This window comes from Zeus faber (genome assembly GCF_960531495.2).
Source record: "Zeus faber genome assembly, chromosome: 2".
Taxonomy (NCBI): Eukaryota; Metazoa; Chordata; class Actinopteri; order Zeiformes; family Zeidae; genus Zeus; species Zeus faber.
This window is the reverse complement of record NC_137189.1, coordinates 17993086-18005417: the sequence shown is the minus strand read 5'-3', so window position 1 is coordinate 18005417 and position 12332 is coordinate 17993086. Positions and strand designations below refer to the sequence as shown.

The 12332-nt window shown below is 45.1% G+C and overlaps 1 protein-coding gene across 3 annotated transcripts; it reads left to right on the top strand.

Moving 5' to 3' along the window:
* Window positions 1-213: 213 nt before the first annotated feature.
* Window positions 214-10615, top strand: mideasa (mitotic deacetylase associated SANT domain protein a). Of its 3 annotated transcripts, XM_079996874.1 has the most exons (13): window positions 214-554; window positions 1097-2842; window positions 3863-4078; window positions 4897-5245; window positions 5334-5403; window positions 6431-6567; window positions 6690-6793; window positions 6901-6976; window positions 7114-7202; window positions 7649-7792; window positions 8361-8489; window positions 9183-9361; window positions 9717-10615. In XM_079996874.1, the coding sequence occupies exons 2-13, from the start codon at window positions 1367-1369 to the stop codon at window positions 9979-9981; spliced, it is 3234 nt and encodes a 1077-aa protein (XP_079853000.1). In that variant the 5' UTR covers window positions 214-554; window positions 1097-1366; the 3' UTR covers window positions 9982-10615. The 3 variants fall into 3 exon arrangements, with proteins under 3 accessions (XP_079853000.1, XP_079853002.1, XP_079853001.1); XM_079996876.1 differs by lacking the exon at window positions 214-554 and having other exon boundaries at window positions 948-2842; window positions 3866-4078; XM_079996875.1 differs by lacking the exon at window positions 214-554 and having other exon boundaries at window positions 950-2842; window positions 4900-5245.
* Window positions 10616-12332: the final 1717 nt, after the last annotated feature.

Here is a 12332-nt window from a genome sequence, read left to right as displayed (position 1 = left end):
GCCCTTCCTTTGCCCCGGACTGTATAATTCAGTCTTTGGTGATTTTTTTGGGGGGGGGTTTGTGAGTCGAAGAATCACTCTCGACCCTCGGCGACTCTCGGCTGAGTCATTCCTACGATTCTTTCGATACGATCGAATCGTTCGCGAGTCTTGCATCACTAATGTGTGTGTTGAGCTGTTTTTGGGTGAGGCGATGCGTTCGATTAAGCAGAGCTATGTGTGTTTGCGCAGTTTCTTCTCCAATATTATGATTAATTTTTGAATAAATGACAAATTCGCCGCCGCGGGTCGAAACCCTCCCCTCTATGACATCTTAAATAACGAGTGTTGTTGGCGACATGGAGCATTTCTACTTGCCCAGTGTCACTGCGTGGCGCCGATGGGGGTGAAAGTTGCGGACTTGTTTTCCTGGAAGCGGTCGGTGTTTTTTTGTTTTTTTTTGACGGATACAGTGTTGAATGCGCGTTTTAACCGCCCCGGAGCCGAATTATGTTTCCCCTGGCCGTTGATGCGTGTGGCGGACGATCCGATCGACTCAACGAAAAGTTGTGCAAGTATGACAGTCGTTGCGCAGAATCAGCGTCGTGAAATTGCGCGCTGTCGACTTTGATCGAAACCAAAGCGGTTCCGTTGTGCAACACCGAGAAGGTATTCATGTTGTCGTAAATTACAATTTATTAAGTAGCGGGGTTCGCCTTGCAAAAAAACAAAAAACAACAAAAAAAAACGACCTTAGTGTGCGAACAAAACTTGTTGACTGTTGCTGGATCCCTGGGTTTCCTGTATTTCTTGTTGCGCCAAACAGCCGCTCTGCGCAGCGAGCGCCTCGTTGTCTGCTGTGTAAAATGCAAAAGTTAAACCGCTAATTGTCAATACAACTTTATGCATGTGCATGGATCTGAATGAAACGGTGAAATACCGTGTAGATGTGGTGTTGCAGCATTGTAGCAATGCAAAACTCTCGACTTGATCTGTCCTTTCTTATCTTTCTTGAGCATGCCTGCCATTTCCTCGTTGCGGTTGACAACTCCAGGCCAACTTTTGTGTCCTCACACAGAGGGGGAAATCTAATTCTCTTTTATTATTTTTTTTGAAGGTCCTGCATCTAAACTAGGAACGCTCAAGCATGGACAGTATGGCTCAAATGGTGTTTTGAGAGGAGGGGTGTGTGCTCCCCACCCTCTGCTGTTTCCTTTGGGACTTATGTTTCCTCGGTTCACACAATTAAACAAAGAAAGGCAGAATTTCTCAACCATTCCATCAGGTTGCTGCAGGCGCTCGGTACAGACCATTAACCCTATAATCCACTCTGCAAAGGTATTATTTTGAGACCTACACATCTGTTTTTTAAACGCATAACATTACTATGAGCCTTCCTCCTCAACATAAAGATAATACCGACAAGAGTGGCAAGCAGAGGGCTGCCATGAAAGAGGCTGTCCAGCACTCTGGAGAGGTTTACTATGGCGTGGGACCTCCTGCTTTGGAGTCAAATCATACAGATTCTGGCAGCGGCTCTGTAGTTTACAACCAAGAGAAAGGCCCCCAAAGTCGAGTGCATTATCAGCAGGCAGCCCCAGTTAAATGGATGTACCAGGACACTGGCTGGTCTCAAGAGGCTCCCGTTCCACCCTGGGGACAGAACTTTGGACCCTATGGGGGTGGGGTCAGGGGTCAGATGGTGTTCCATAAAGGAGCCCATGATGTCGGTGGTGTGCAGATGGGGGGAGACGGCCAGTCGTCAGGATCTGTGGAGGTTTACAGAGAAGCCACCCAGGCACCTATGCAGGCCCAGGCGAGGGGCCTCGAATGGGAGCAGCGCTCTGCCGCTGCCTTGCATCAGCCTCAGCTCCAGGTCTATCAACAGGGCCATAAAGGAGTAGACATTCAGGGTCAGCCGCATGCCCCTTCACACACTGTGCCAAGCTCTGTGCTGCAGCCCTTCCAAACAACGTTTAGACCTGCCAAACAACAGTTTCCCCCTGGTTACTACCCTGTTTTCCAGGGCAACAAGGGGATGCCCGGCCTGGGCTACAGTGAGCAGCCCAAAAGTCAACATCAACTGCTCCATCAGATGCAGCAGCAGCACCAATTGCACCAACAACAACAGCAGCAACAGTTGCAGCAACACCAACTGCAACAACAGCAGCAGCAGCATTTGCAGCAACAACAACACCAACAACAGCACCAAATGCAACAGCACCAAATCCAACAGCAACAGCTGCAGCAAATCCAACAGCAGTATCACCAACAGCAGCTTCAGGAGCGCAGGAATCAAATGCGCCAACTGCAGCAGCTACAGTCACAGGGTGTAGCACAGCAAGATATTACACAAATGCAGGTTCTTCAAAAACCACAGGTCTCGAACCTCTCGTATCCGCACACTGAACACTGTCCGTCGGACGCCAGCCCTCAAAAGGAAAACGTTCAGTCGGTGAGCGCCGACAAACAGCGACGGGAAGCGGAGATCCAGTCCAGCGACTCCTCCGCCACACTGGAACTGTCGCCTGAGAAGGGCCTGAGTAGTCCCACGGATTCTGTCGACGCTCCGACGTTTACCCCCCGGCGCTCTCGCCGCCTCTCCAAAGATGGACTGTCTCCGGTGATTGCCCCATCCACGAACCCCTGGTCTCAGCAAGCCTTCTCGTCCAAAAATGGACACGATGCGGTCGGAGAGGTGGGGGCAGGCGCAGAGGCTGTGAGAGCGGAGGAAGCCCAGGTAACAACAGGAGGGGTGATCCAGAGCACCCGGCGGAGGAGGAGGGCATCAAAAGAAATCAACCTGGAGACTCTAGCGTTGCAGGCGTCAGAGATGAAGTCGCTGCCTGCTAAAGTCATCAAGGTAATACAAACACAGATTTTTGTTATTGTGCTATTATTTTAGCTGGATCAACTTCCACTTTAAATGACACCACTTCATCGCTAAGGCTTTGCAATCAATGAACCAAATGTCTAGGCGGGTTCAGCTGCCATCTGGCCTAGATGGCAGCCATTTCCCCCAGAAAGAGGAAGAGCTCTGATTTAAATGCAGAACTTTCCTGTGGTTCACAAAAGGTTTAGTGCTTAGTGTAACAATTAATCTATTACAGTGGTCTAGCTCTTATCTGTCCTTTTTTGTCAGGCCGTTCAATGTGTGAACACTGACTATTCCTTTATAGATCGCCATACTAGTTTCTGTGCAGCTTGAAACACTGCAGAAGAAGCATCGTCAACTAGTCGGCCACTGAACACGGAAGCGGGCTAGATTTCCATCTACTTCTTTCCCACAAGTCCGCTTTATACCCACAGTTTATCTTTGCAGTTGCCTACACTCGGGGAGTTGAAGTGCACCGATACTTGTCATGCGTCGTCCTTGCGTGCGCCGTTGCAGAGGCTGCATGTCCGCACACCTCCACATTCCACACCTCCACAGGGAGGGGCTGCATGCTGTCACACATGCCGCTCCCACTCCTTACTTTCCCTGGCTGACACCAAACAGGTTTCATGTGGACTTTTGACAAACTGAAACAGTACCGTTGATGACATTTCCTTTTATCACAACCCAGCAAATCGTTGTCAGAGCATCTGTAGGAACGCTGGGAATGATTCATTCGCAGTTGGACAAAACCAAAAGAAACTGTGGTGTGCGTTGGTCAATCTTTTGCGGCATGCGTTGTGTGCTGCATTTGGAACAGTTTTCCTGATGCATGGTTTAAATCACTTTTTGAAGCCATACAGGGTTTGATAACCTCAACACTAGTTATTAGCTGTTGGCACTGCAAACGATTAAGACTCATTTAATCCATCTTCCTCTTTTGGTCGCTCTCCTCTGCATGATTTCGGTTTCGCTTTGAGTTCCATCACCCCTTCTTTTGTGTCACAGCAGGAGGGGGGTCCTCATGGCAGACAGGCGGGCATGATGCCCCTGGTCTTCCCCGTGTCCGTGCCTGTGTGCGGGAGCCAAATGGAGCCGGCGGGTGCTTGGCCCGGGATGCCTGGCCAGAGCGAGCACCTCGCCGCCCAGCCCGACCACAAGCCTTCCGTTATCGTGGCTCGCCGCCGCTCGCTCAGGAACTCCCTGTCCGAGAGCATCGTTCAGGTGGGTTGGTGTGAGAAGAAAACGCTTCAGATGTTTTGCTTCACCGATTTTAACGGGGTTTCAGATACTGGTGGCCTTTAGAGTTTCAGTCATCGTCATCAGTGAGAGAAGTGTTGAGATAGTGTTTAACCTAACCCAGTGTTTCCCAACCTTCTTTCTGCCATAACGCACTTTTTGACAATGAAATAACCCCACGGCACACTACTACCTCTGAAGAAGAAGTAGAAGAAGAAGAACACTGTTATTTTAACCACTAAAAACGTCACAAACACGTAGAACTTTGTTCTTATTATGGCCTACTAATAGTTAGTGCTGCAAGACTCACAAATGAGTTGCTCAAAGCGAACAGATATCTTAAATGACTCAGGACTCTGGAGTCACTTGGGTGACAACCTGAAAATAATTACTGAGGTCCAAGGTAAAAAGGTTCTTTGCTCACGGGAAGGCCTCCCTCTCTCGCCGTGCTTTAGAGCAACTGAATGAAATTAACATGGAGTCAGAAAAGTTAACAAATCTTTTTACTGAGTCACTCGTTAAGAAACAAATTAAAAATATAGGTCAAATCTTCATCTCTACTCATAGTTCTCACTTTCAGAGTGAAATTTGTCTTGATCAATACGGAGCTGCTGTTCTGTCTGGAACTAATGAATTAAAGGATAAGTGCAGTTTTGATCTTGCAACACAAGAGCTAATTTCCATTATTTATCTTAAGTAGAATGTTAATATTTTCAGAGCACACTTGACAAACTCTCAACCAACCTATTCTCAATCCGGAAAAGTTTTGAGGCGTTATTTTTTGCCTCCTCCTCCCCCCTTAGCAGGAAGGGGAGAACTGCCCGGGACAGGACAAAGAAGAGGGCAAGTCCAAGTCCAAGCGGCGGCCGCGCCCCGAGCCTCTCTTCATCCCGCCGCCCAAACCGTCCACCTTCATCGCTCCATCGGTCTACTCCAGCATCACGCCCTACCAGAGCCACCTGCGCTCCCCGCTGCGCCTGCCTGACCACCACCTCACCCTGCCGCCGTACACGCCACCGCCCATCCTGTCTCCGGTGCGCGAGGGCTCGGGGCTCTATTTCTCCACTTTCCTGTCCAGCATTGCCGCCGGCACCCAGAGCCTGCCGCCACCCATCACGCCCAAGTCTGCCGCCCGCAGCCTCCTGCGCTCCAGTAAGTGTGTCCAGCACATGTTGAGCAGGGGAAAAGGTTCCTGTCCACTCCTGCATCTAAAACTGTGATCCGGTCTTGTGCTTTTCAGCCAGTTCAGACATCACCAGTCCCCCAGTCCTGCCCATAATTACAGATGCCACACCCGTTAGCTTCGAACCGTGAGTATTTAGTATAGCAAGTTAGCATGTGACCGAATTAACAGTATCTGAAACCATATTTTGCATTAAATATTATGTAAAAAGTAGCAGGATGACCTATTACATTTAGAGGAAATATCGTTATATACAAACAACTGGACACTACGCTGCAAAATGTCCCATAATGCCCCCCTATCACAATGCATTACCCTGCATAACCCTATGTAGAATAATGATTTTTATATGCATGTATATTTACTAGGGCTGTCAAATGATTTAAAATAATTGCGATTAATCGCATATTTGTGTAAAATCGCAATTAATTGCATTTTTTAAATTTGACCCTAAAGAAAGACCTTTCTATTTAAGCAGTGCATTGAGTTGTAGCCACACTAAATATCTTAGTATGCAAACACTGGATACTACACTGCAGCGTGTATCTTAAAATGCATCTAACCCAATGTGTATTATTAATTGGTATATTTACTAAGGCTGTCAAACAATTAAAATAAACAATCACGACTAATCGCAATAACATTTGGGTAATTAATCGCAATAACATTTGCGTAGCTAATCACAATTAATCAAATTTTTTTTAAGTTACATAAATTTGACACAGACCCTATGTTTATGATTAATAAATTTACTATGGCTGTCAAACAATTCAAATAATCAGTTGTGCATTATATTTGTGTAGTTAGTCACGATTAATCAGCTATTTTTTTGCAGTTTTTTTTTTTATTACATTTTTTTCATTGTAGAGAACAGTGGAGAGAGATAGGAAATGTGGGGTAGAGTGAGCGGGAGACACGCAGCAAATGACTGCAGGCTGGATTCAAACCGAGCAGCTGCAGATGTTTTGCCTGCACGTTCTTATCTGGTTCAGCCACCAGGACGCTGGGCTTTTTCTGTGGAAAAATTGGATTGCAATATGGATTGCATTAGACGCAATCACTGGACACTACACTGGAAAGCGTATCCCACAATGCATTGTGATGTGAAAACCATAACCCTATGGACATTTTACCCTGGTTTTGCATCACTCCAGGCGTATCAACATTGGCCCACAGTACCAGGCGGAGGTTCCAGAGCTGATGGAGCGCTCCGCCTCCCAGTCCGACTGTCACAAAGCCGACTTGGTGTGGGTCCCCATGCCCGACTCCAATAACCAACACCTAGAGCACAGTACGTACCTCACATTTCATAAATCCATTTCCATTCTCTATTGCTTTTAATGAACAATTTCCTTTTTAATATACACCTTTCTCATCTCCGTCTCTCCCAAACCACTTATCCACTCTACTCAGTGGAGAATATCATGAACTTGGCCTGTTCCAGCGTATTCTGTGGCGGAGGCACCAACCAGGAGCTGGTTCTACACTGTTTACACCAATGCGGGGGCGATGTCCTTGTGAGTAGAAAAACAACATAAAATATATTATCAGCTATTCTTTGTTCCATCTGTCGATTTGCTCACTGGGATGTTTCGGTTTTGTTGTTTTTTGGGTTTTTTTCAAGGAGACTCTGAGACTTTTGATGCTCGAGCCCCCAGTCTTCCCCAAAGGCCACCACTTGGCAGATTACCACTACTCAGGTGCGGACGTCAAGTATTGACTGTATGGGAGCGAGGGATCACATTAAGAAAACAAAGCATTTACCTCCCTCTTTATCTCCGAACGACCTCTCTGCACACTTCCAACTATTGACCGTCTGCCTCTGACTCACTCTTAGGATCGGACACTTGGACCGCCGCAGAGAAGCGCTACTTCAACAAAGGCATCACCGCCTACAGGAAGGATTTCTTCATGGTGCAGAAATTGGTATGCTCACCACGGCCTGTAGAGGGGAAAAAAAAAATATCAAGAGATGGGTGAAGTGGAGCCAAATGAATTTGTTTCAAGGGGCAGCACGAGTTATTAGGATTTCTAATGAATACAATAAGTAAGGGATAAGTTAGTGATACAAGACCATGTCCTGATAACTCTGTCATGGGTTAATTTGCTATAATGACCGGCTGGTTGTACTTTATCGCCCGTTATTACACAGCTACTTACTAAATAAAAGTATGCATTGAGACAGGATATTGATTTTATAATTGTTATGCCTAGTTTCATAACTAGTATGACTTGTGCGGCGGCGCACATGGCCACTGCAAAGCTATTATTCAGAAATAACTGACCGCCGCCAATTGCTGCTACCTACCAATCAGAATAGATTATTCCACGGAGCCGTGTAATAAAGAGATCTAATGTTTGCGCTTTTCAAGATTCAGAGCAAGAGCGTGTGCCAGTGCGTGGAGTTCTACTACACCCACAAGAAGCAGATGAAGATCGGTCGGAACGGAGCCTTGACGTTCGGCCCCGCGGATTCACCGCCCGACAAGAGCACGGAGGCTGTAGTGGACATTAAGGTGGGCTGGGACTTTTTATTTTTATTTTTTTTGAGATACATGTTTACCATAATATTATAACAGTCACCATTATTTTGATCATTAGGGAGTTGTGCTTGAAAAGACTGAGCAAGTCCAGGTTCCCTCTTTTTGGTGTTTATAGCCTACATCTGCTGTTCTATACTTGACCTGTTGCTTTTATCTTTTTCACGTCAACTTTCGCAGCATCTTTTATATAAAGAGAAGGCTACAAACATCCCAAAATGTGTAATGGAGGCAGAGTAGTGAAGAATTGCTGCCTCATCAAATAGAAAAGGGATATTCTGAACAATATACATTTTTAATGTGTTGCATATAAAAAAAATGGAAGGGTAACAGCTTGATGAAGTGGGGAAAATAAATAATTTGATTGGCATCAGTGGATTCAAAATAAAATAAAATAAATCCCCAAAAAATGTTCATCTTCATCTCCACTTTTACAATAAGGAAACCTACAAAATATAGGTTTTACTTTATTTATTTTTTTAAACTGTACTTGGAAAGTCATCTTCCGCAATAATGCTGTTTTAATTTCCGCACGTCTTTCCAGAGTTCTCAGCAACCCAAATTACCACCAGCAGAGCCGGAAGGAAGCATAAAGATGGAGCCGGAGTCCTACAGTCTGACCCAAGATGGCAACCTGGCCAGGGTCACCCAGTCGCTCCAGGCTCACGACTATGTGAGTAGATGCCTGCGTAGCGTCTCATGTTTATCAAGGTTTTCTGTCAAAATATCCAAAGTACCCACACACCTCAAACATTCTTACATATAGAATACCATTTTCACAATAATGATTTGTTTTATTTGTCAGGGACCGCGCAAAAATTTACTTTGCCGTAGGTTCCTTATTATTATTATTATTATTATTATTTTTTTTTTATCACACCGTCAATGGAGTGGAGCTAAATTCTGAAAATGTTTTTGCAGGCAAATCTTATTATAATAATGTTTCCACTTAAAAGTTTCCCCAATAACATTAATTCGGTAGATGGCAGTGCAACTACAGCATGTAAGATAAGCCCGTCTGTGAAATCGTTGCCCCCTTTAAACAATATATGGCCACAATTAAAGAAGGAAAATTTTGACCGTGGCCCCATTTGCTAAAGAACCCAATTAGCAATTAGCCTAGTGAGACAGTTATTTAGCATGGTGCTGTGCTGTTTCAACATAATGGCATTAATCAGGAATACATGATTTATTTTGATTGTGGATCCATTTATTCTTATTAAGCTGTCAACCAACATTTACAGCTTAAATATGACTGCATTTACGAAGTTAGCTGTTGAAAAGTGTGTGTGCATACGTACGTGTGTGTGTTCTTTTGAATTGTTCCCTTCTCGGAGTGTACTCTGAAACATGTTTGCCTCTGCAGGCCGGAGTGGTGGTGGTGCTCAGGGAGCTGGACGGCGCACATCTGGAGGCTCGTCCCCAGCCGGCAGCTCCGCCCACGCCCCGCCGGCCTCCACCCGAGACCGGGGGACGGAAAAGCAGAGCACCGCCCAAACCCCGTCAGGACCCAGAGGGAGTGTTTCCCTGCAAGAAGTGTGGCAGGTGAGTGAGTGAGTGAGTGATATAAACTCCTTACTCCTTGTAGCTGAGCAGCTATTAAAGAAATCTATTATAGAAATTAATACTATATAAATTATACTCAGTTACAGGCGGACAACTTTCAGGATACATTCCCTTAAAAACGAAATATATAATAAATGTATATTTATATTCGTATAACGAGTTGCTAAGACAAACAAGTTATCAATGTTACATGGTATCAGCATGTTATTAAGGCGTTGTTAATGCTTTAACTTACAGACCTGATATTTACAATTATATTTAAGCAGCAGAAGAACTTTTGCAAGACACATCTCCCACCCCTGCCCTTCTTGCATCTTTCCCTCCCGGTCCTCAGGGTGTTCACCAAGGTGAAGAGCCGCAGCGCCCACATGAAAAGCCACGCTGACCAGGCCAAGAAGGCCGTGGCACTGCGCCAGAGAGAGGAGGAGGAGGAGCGGGCGGCGGCCCAGGCCAGGAAAACGGCAGCGGCGGCGGCGGCAGCGGCAGCTGCTGCTGCCGCTGCTGCTGTCGGGAATGAAGGGACGGAGCAAGCTGAGAACAGCAGCAGGGAAGAGTCATCTGAGACGACGGAGGATGAGGACGACGAGGACTGGCGCTGAGAGAGACAAAGTGAAATAAATGATGACGTCATAATAATAATTATAATAATGACAAAAAGTCAGGTGATAGGTTGATGTAAGGAGGGGAAAAAGGGAGAAAAACAAATGGCAGAAGAGCAAAATGAGATCCTAAAATACGACCACATGGTGCCTTAACTTGTACAGCTCGCGATTGCACACGCCACAGAATCACACTCCACATATTTACGACAGATTTGTATCTTTTAACTTTTAAAAAGAGCATATACATAAAAAACAAAGATTAATTGCTTTGTTATTTTTTATTTAATTGAATTTGATCAAAATATACATTTTTATTGTACGGACGCACTTCAGTGGTTTCTTTTCTAAGGACACGTAATCGGGGATGTCTGTTTTGTAGTATTGCATTGAGATCAAAGCAGCTTTTCACTTTATACCAGAAATCGTTCTATATTAATAGAGATAGTGTAGAACAGACTATAGAACAATTTGTATCAGAATTTTTATTTTCTAAAGGAAATACTGTGGTGTGATTTTTATTTTTTATTTTGTTTTATAAAAAACATGGGTTTCACGCTTATCCTAATATTGAAGGGACCCTAAAATGAATGTTTTATGTATAAAAATATATGTATTAAATTGCTTATATTTATGATTTTTCACTTTGCAATGATTTTGGGTTATAATCATTTTGACCTGTGGCGTGCTAAAAGGAAAAAACAGTTCCAGTCCAGTAGGCGGCGACAGAGTTATACTCAGAATTCCTATGTGAAGGGGCCGCAGTGGCAATAGGTCAAACAGGATAAATCCGGTGGTCTGCTGAGCGTATTAGAAAGACTGCTTTCCAGAGGTGACATTGAGATCCAAGTGTGCAGAGGTTTTCATTTTACTGGAATACAATACCTGCTTCTCCTTACACACACACACACCAATGTTTGTACTTTATCTTTAGCCAAGTTCCTAGTTACTGTACATTTTGAATTTTCGCATGTAAACAGTAAACTATTCAGTATGCGAGCTGTGAGCCTGCTCATTATGTGCTCTTCCAATAATGAAACTCCATTTCTCCAACGTGTGAGTGTGAGTGGGAAATCATACTTTGATAAAGTGGGAAAAGCCCGCTCTCCCTGCGCCTGCCAGGTGTGGTTCATCCTGGCAGTGATCAACAGTGACATAACGTGCAGAGAGCTTGTCACACTAACCGGATGAAATACAGCTCGTATGGCCCTGAGATCCCTGAGATCACTGCGAGTGCAAAGTGGCTTCGACTTTGTTCTGTGCTCCTCGTCGCAGGAGGGTCGACAGCTCTCCTTTGTTTTCCTTCCATCAGCAGAAAGAATCTTGGAAGGAAAGGAGGAATTAAACCTAGTATGCACCATCCCTGGACTGTGCATAGAGTAAATCAAGAGTTGGTCTCTGGCTTTTCATTGTCAATTAAAGGTTTTAGGGTTGTTGGTACAAATATAAATCCAGCTTTCCTAGGAGGGACATGGAGAGCTTAAGTGGGGATTTACTCAAAAGGCTGAAAAGAACTTCATGTACGTCTGCCCTTTAACCGGCAAGCCTGGGATCTAAAGTCCATTTAAGACAATAATCTCGCTTGGGTTTGCCGTTTTAATGGGATCCCCATTTTTTTGGTATTCATGGCTCTGGACCTCATTGTGTGAAAACCCACTCTCTGTCCCTCTGTGTTGTAACTTAAAGTTAAGCGATTATATACTGTATATATGAGCCTCAAGAAACTATATTTCAAATTTACTGTCATTGTCAACTTCATACAATTGGTCCTTGAGAAAAGGTGATGCCAACATTATGGCTTCTGTTTGACGAGGAGGGGGGCAGAATGTGTCCTGCTCCTCTGCGTTCAAGGCCAAGGCGGTGGGCTTTTAAGTGAAGATCAGATGTCATCCCCGAGTACGGCGTCGTGCTAATAAGACCATTAGGAACGTGACCACTCAGACTGCAAAACGGTTTAGGGATGGAGCGGAGCATGGAGACATTATGGTGTGGATATATAGTACAGGGTGGGGTGGGGGGGACAAGGGAAGCACATTGGATCAATGTCACTAAATGTCTGCCAGATGGATGAAGTGATCACTGGTTCTCATTCAGCAGGTTGTGGAGGTCAAAAACCCCATGCAAAGTAGAAGTCAGTACGATTAACGTCCGGGCACTTTATGGAGCCGTGACGTTTTTTAATCAACCGTGAACCTTAGATCATCTTCCAGATCTGACCCTGCGGGTACCTTGTGTCAATGTCATCTGTGGTGTCGTGGAAAACACGGCGTGCACACCACGGGTCTGTGGCTGAATGTGTTGTATGGGATGCACATAATCTCTGTTGTAATGCAAATGTTCACCTGCCCTTG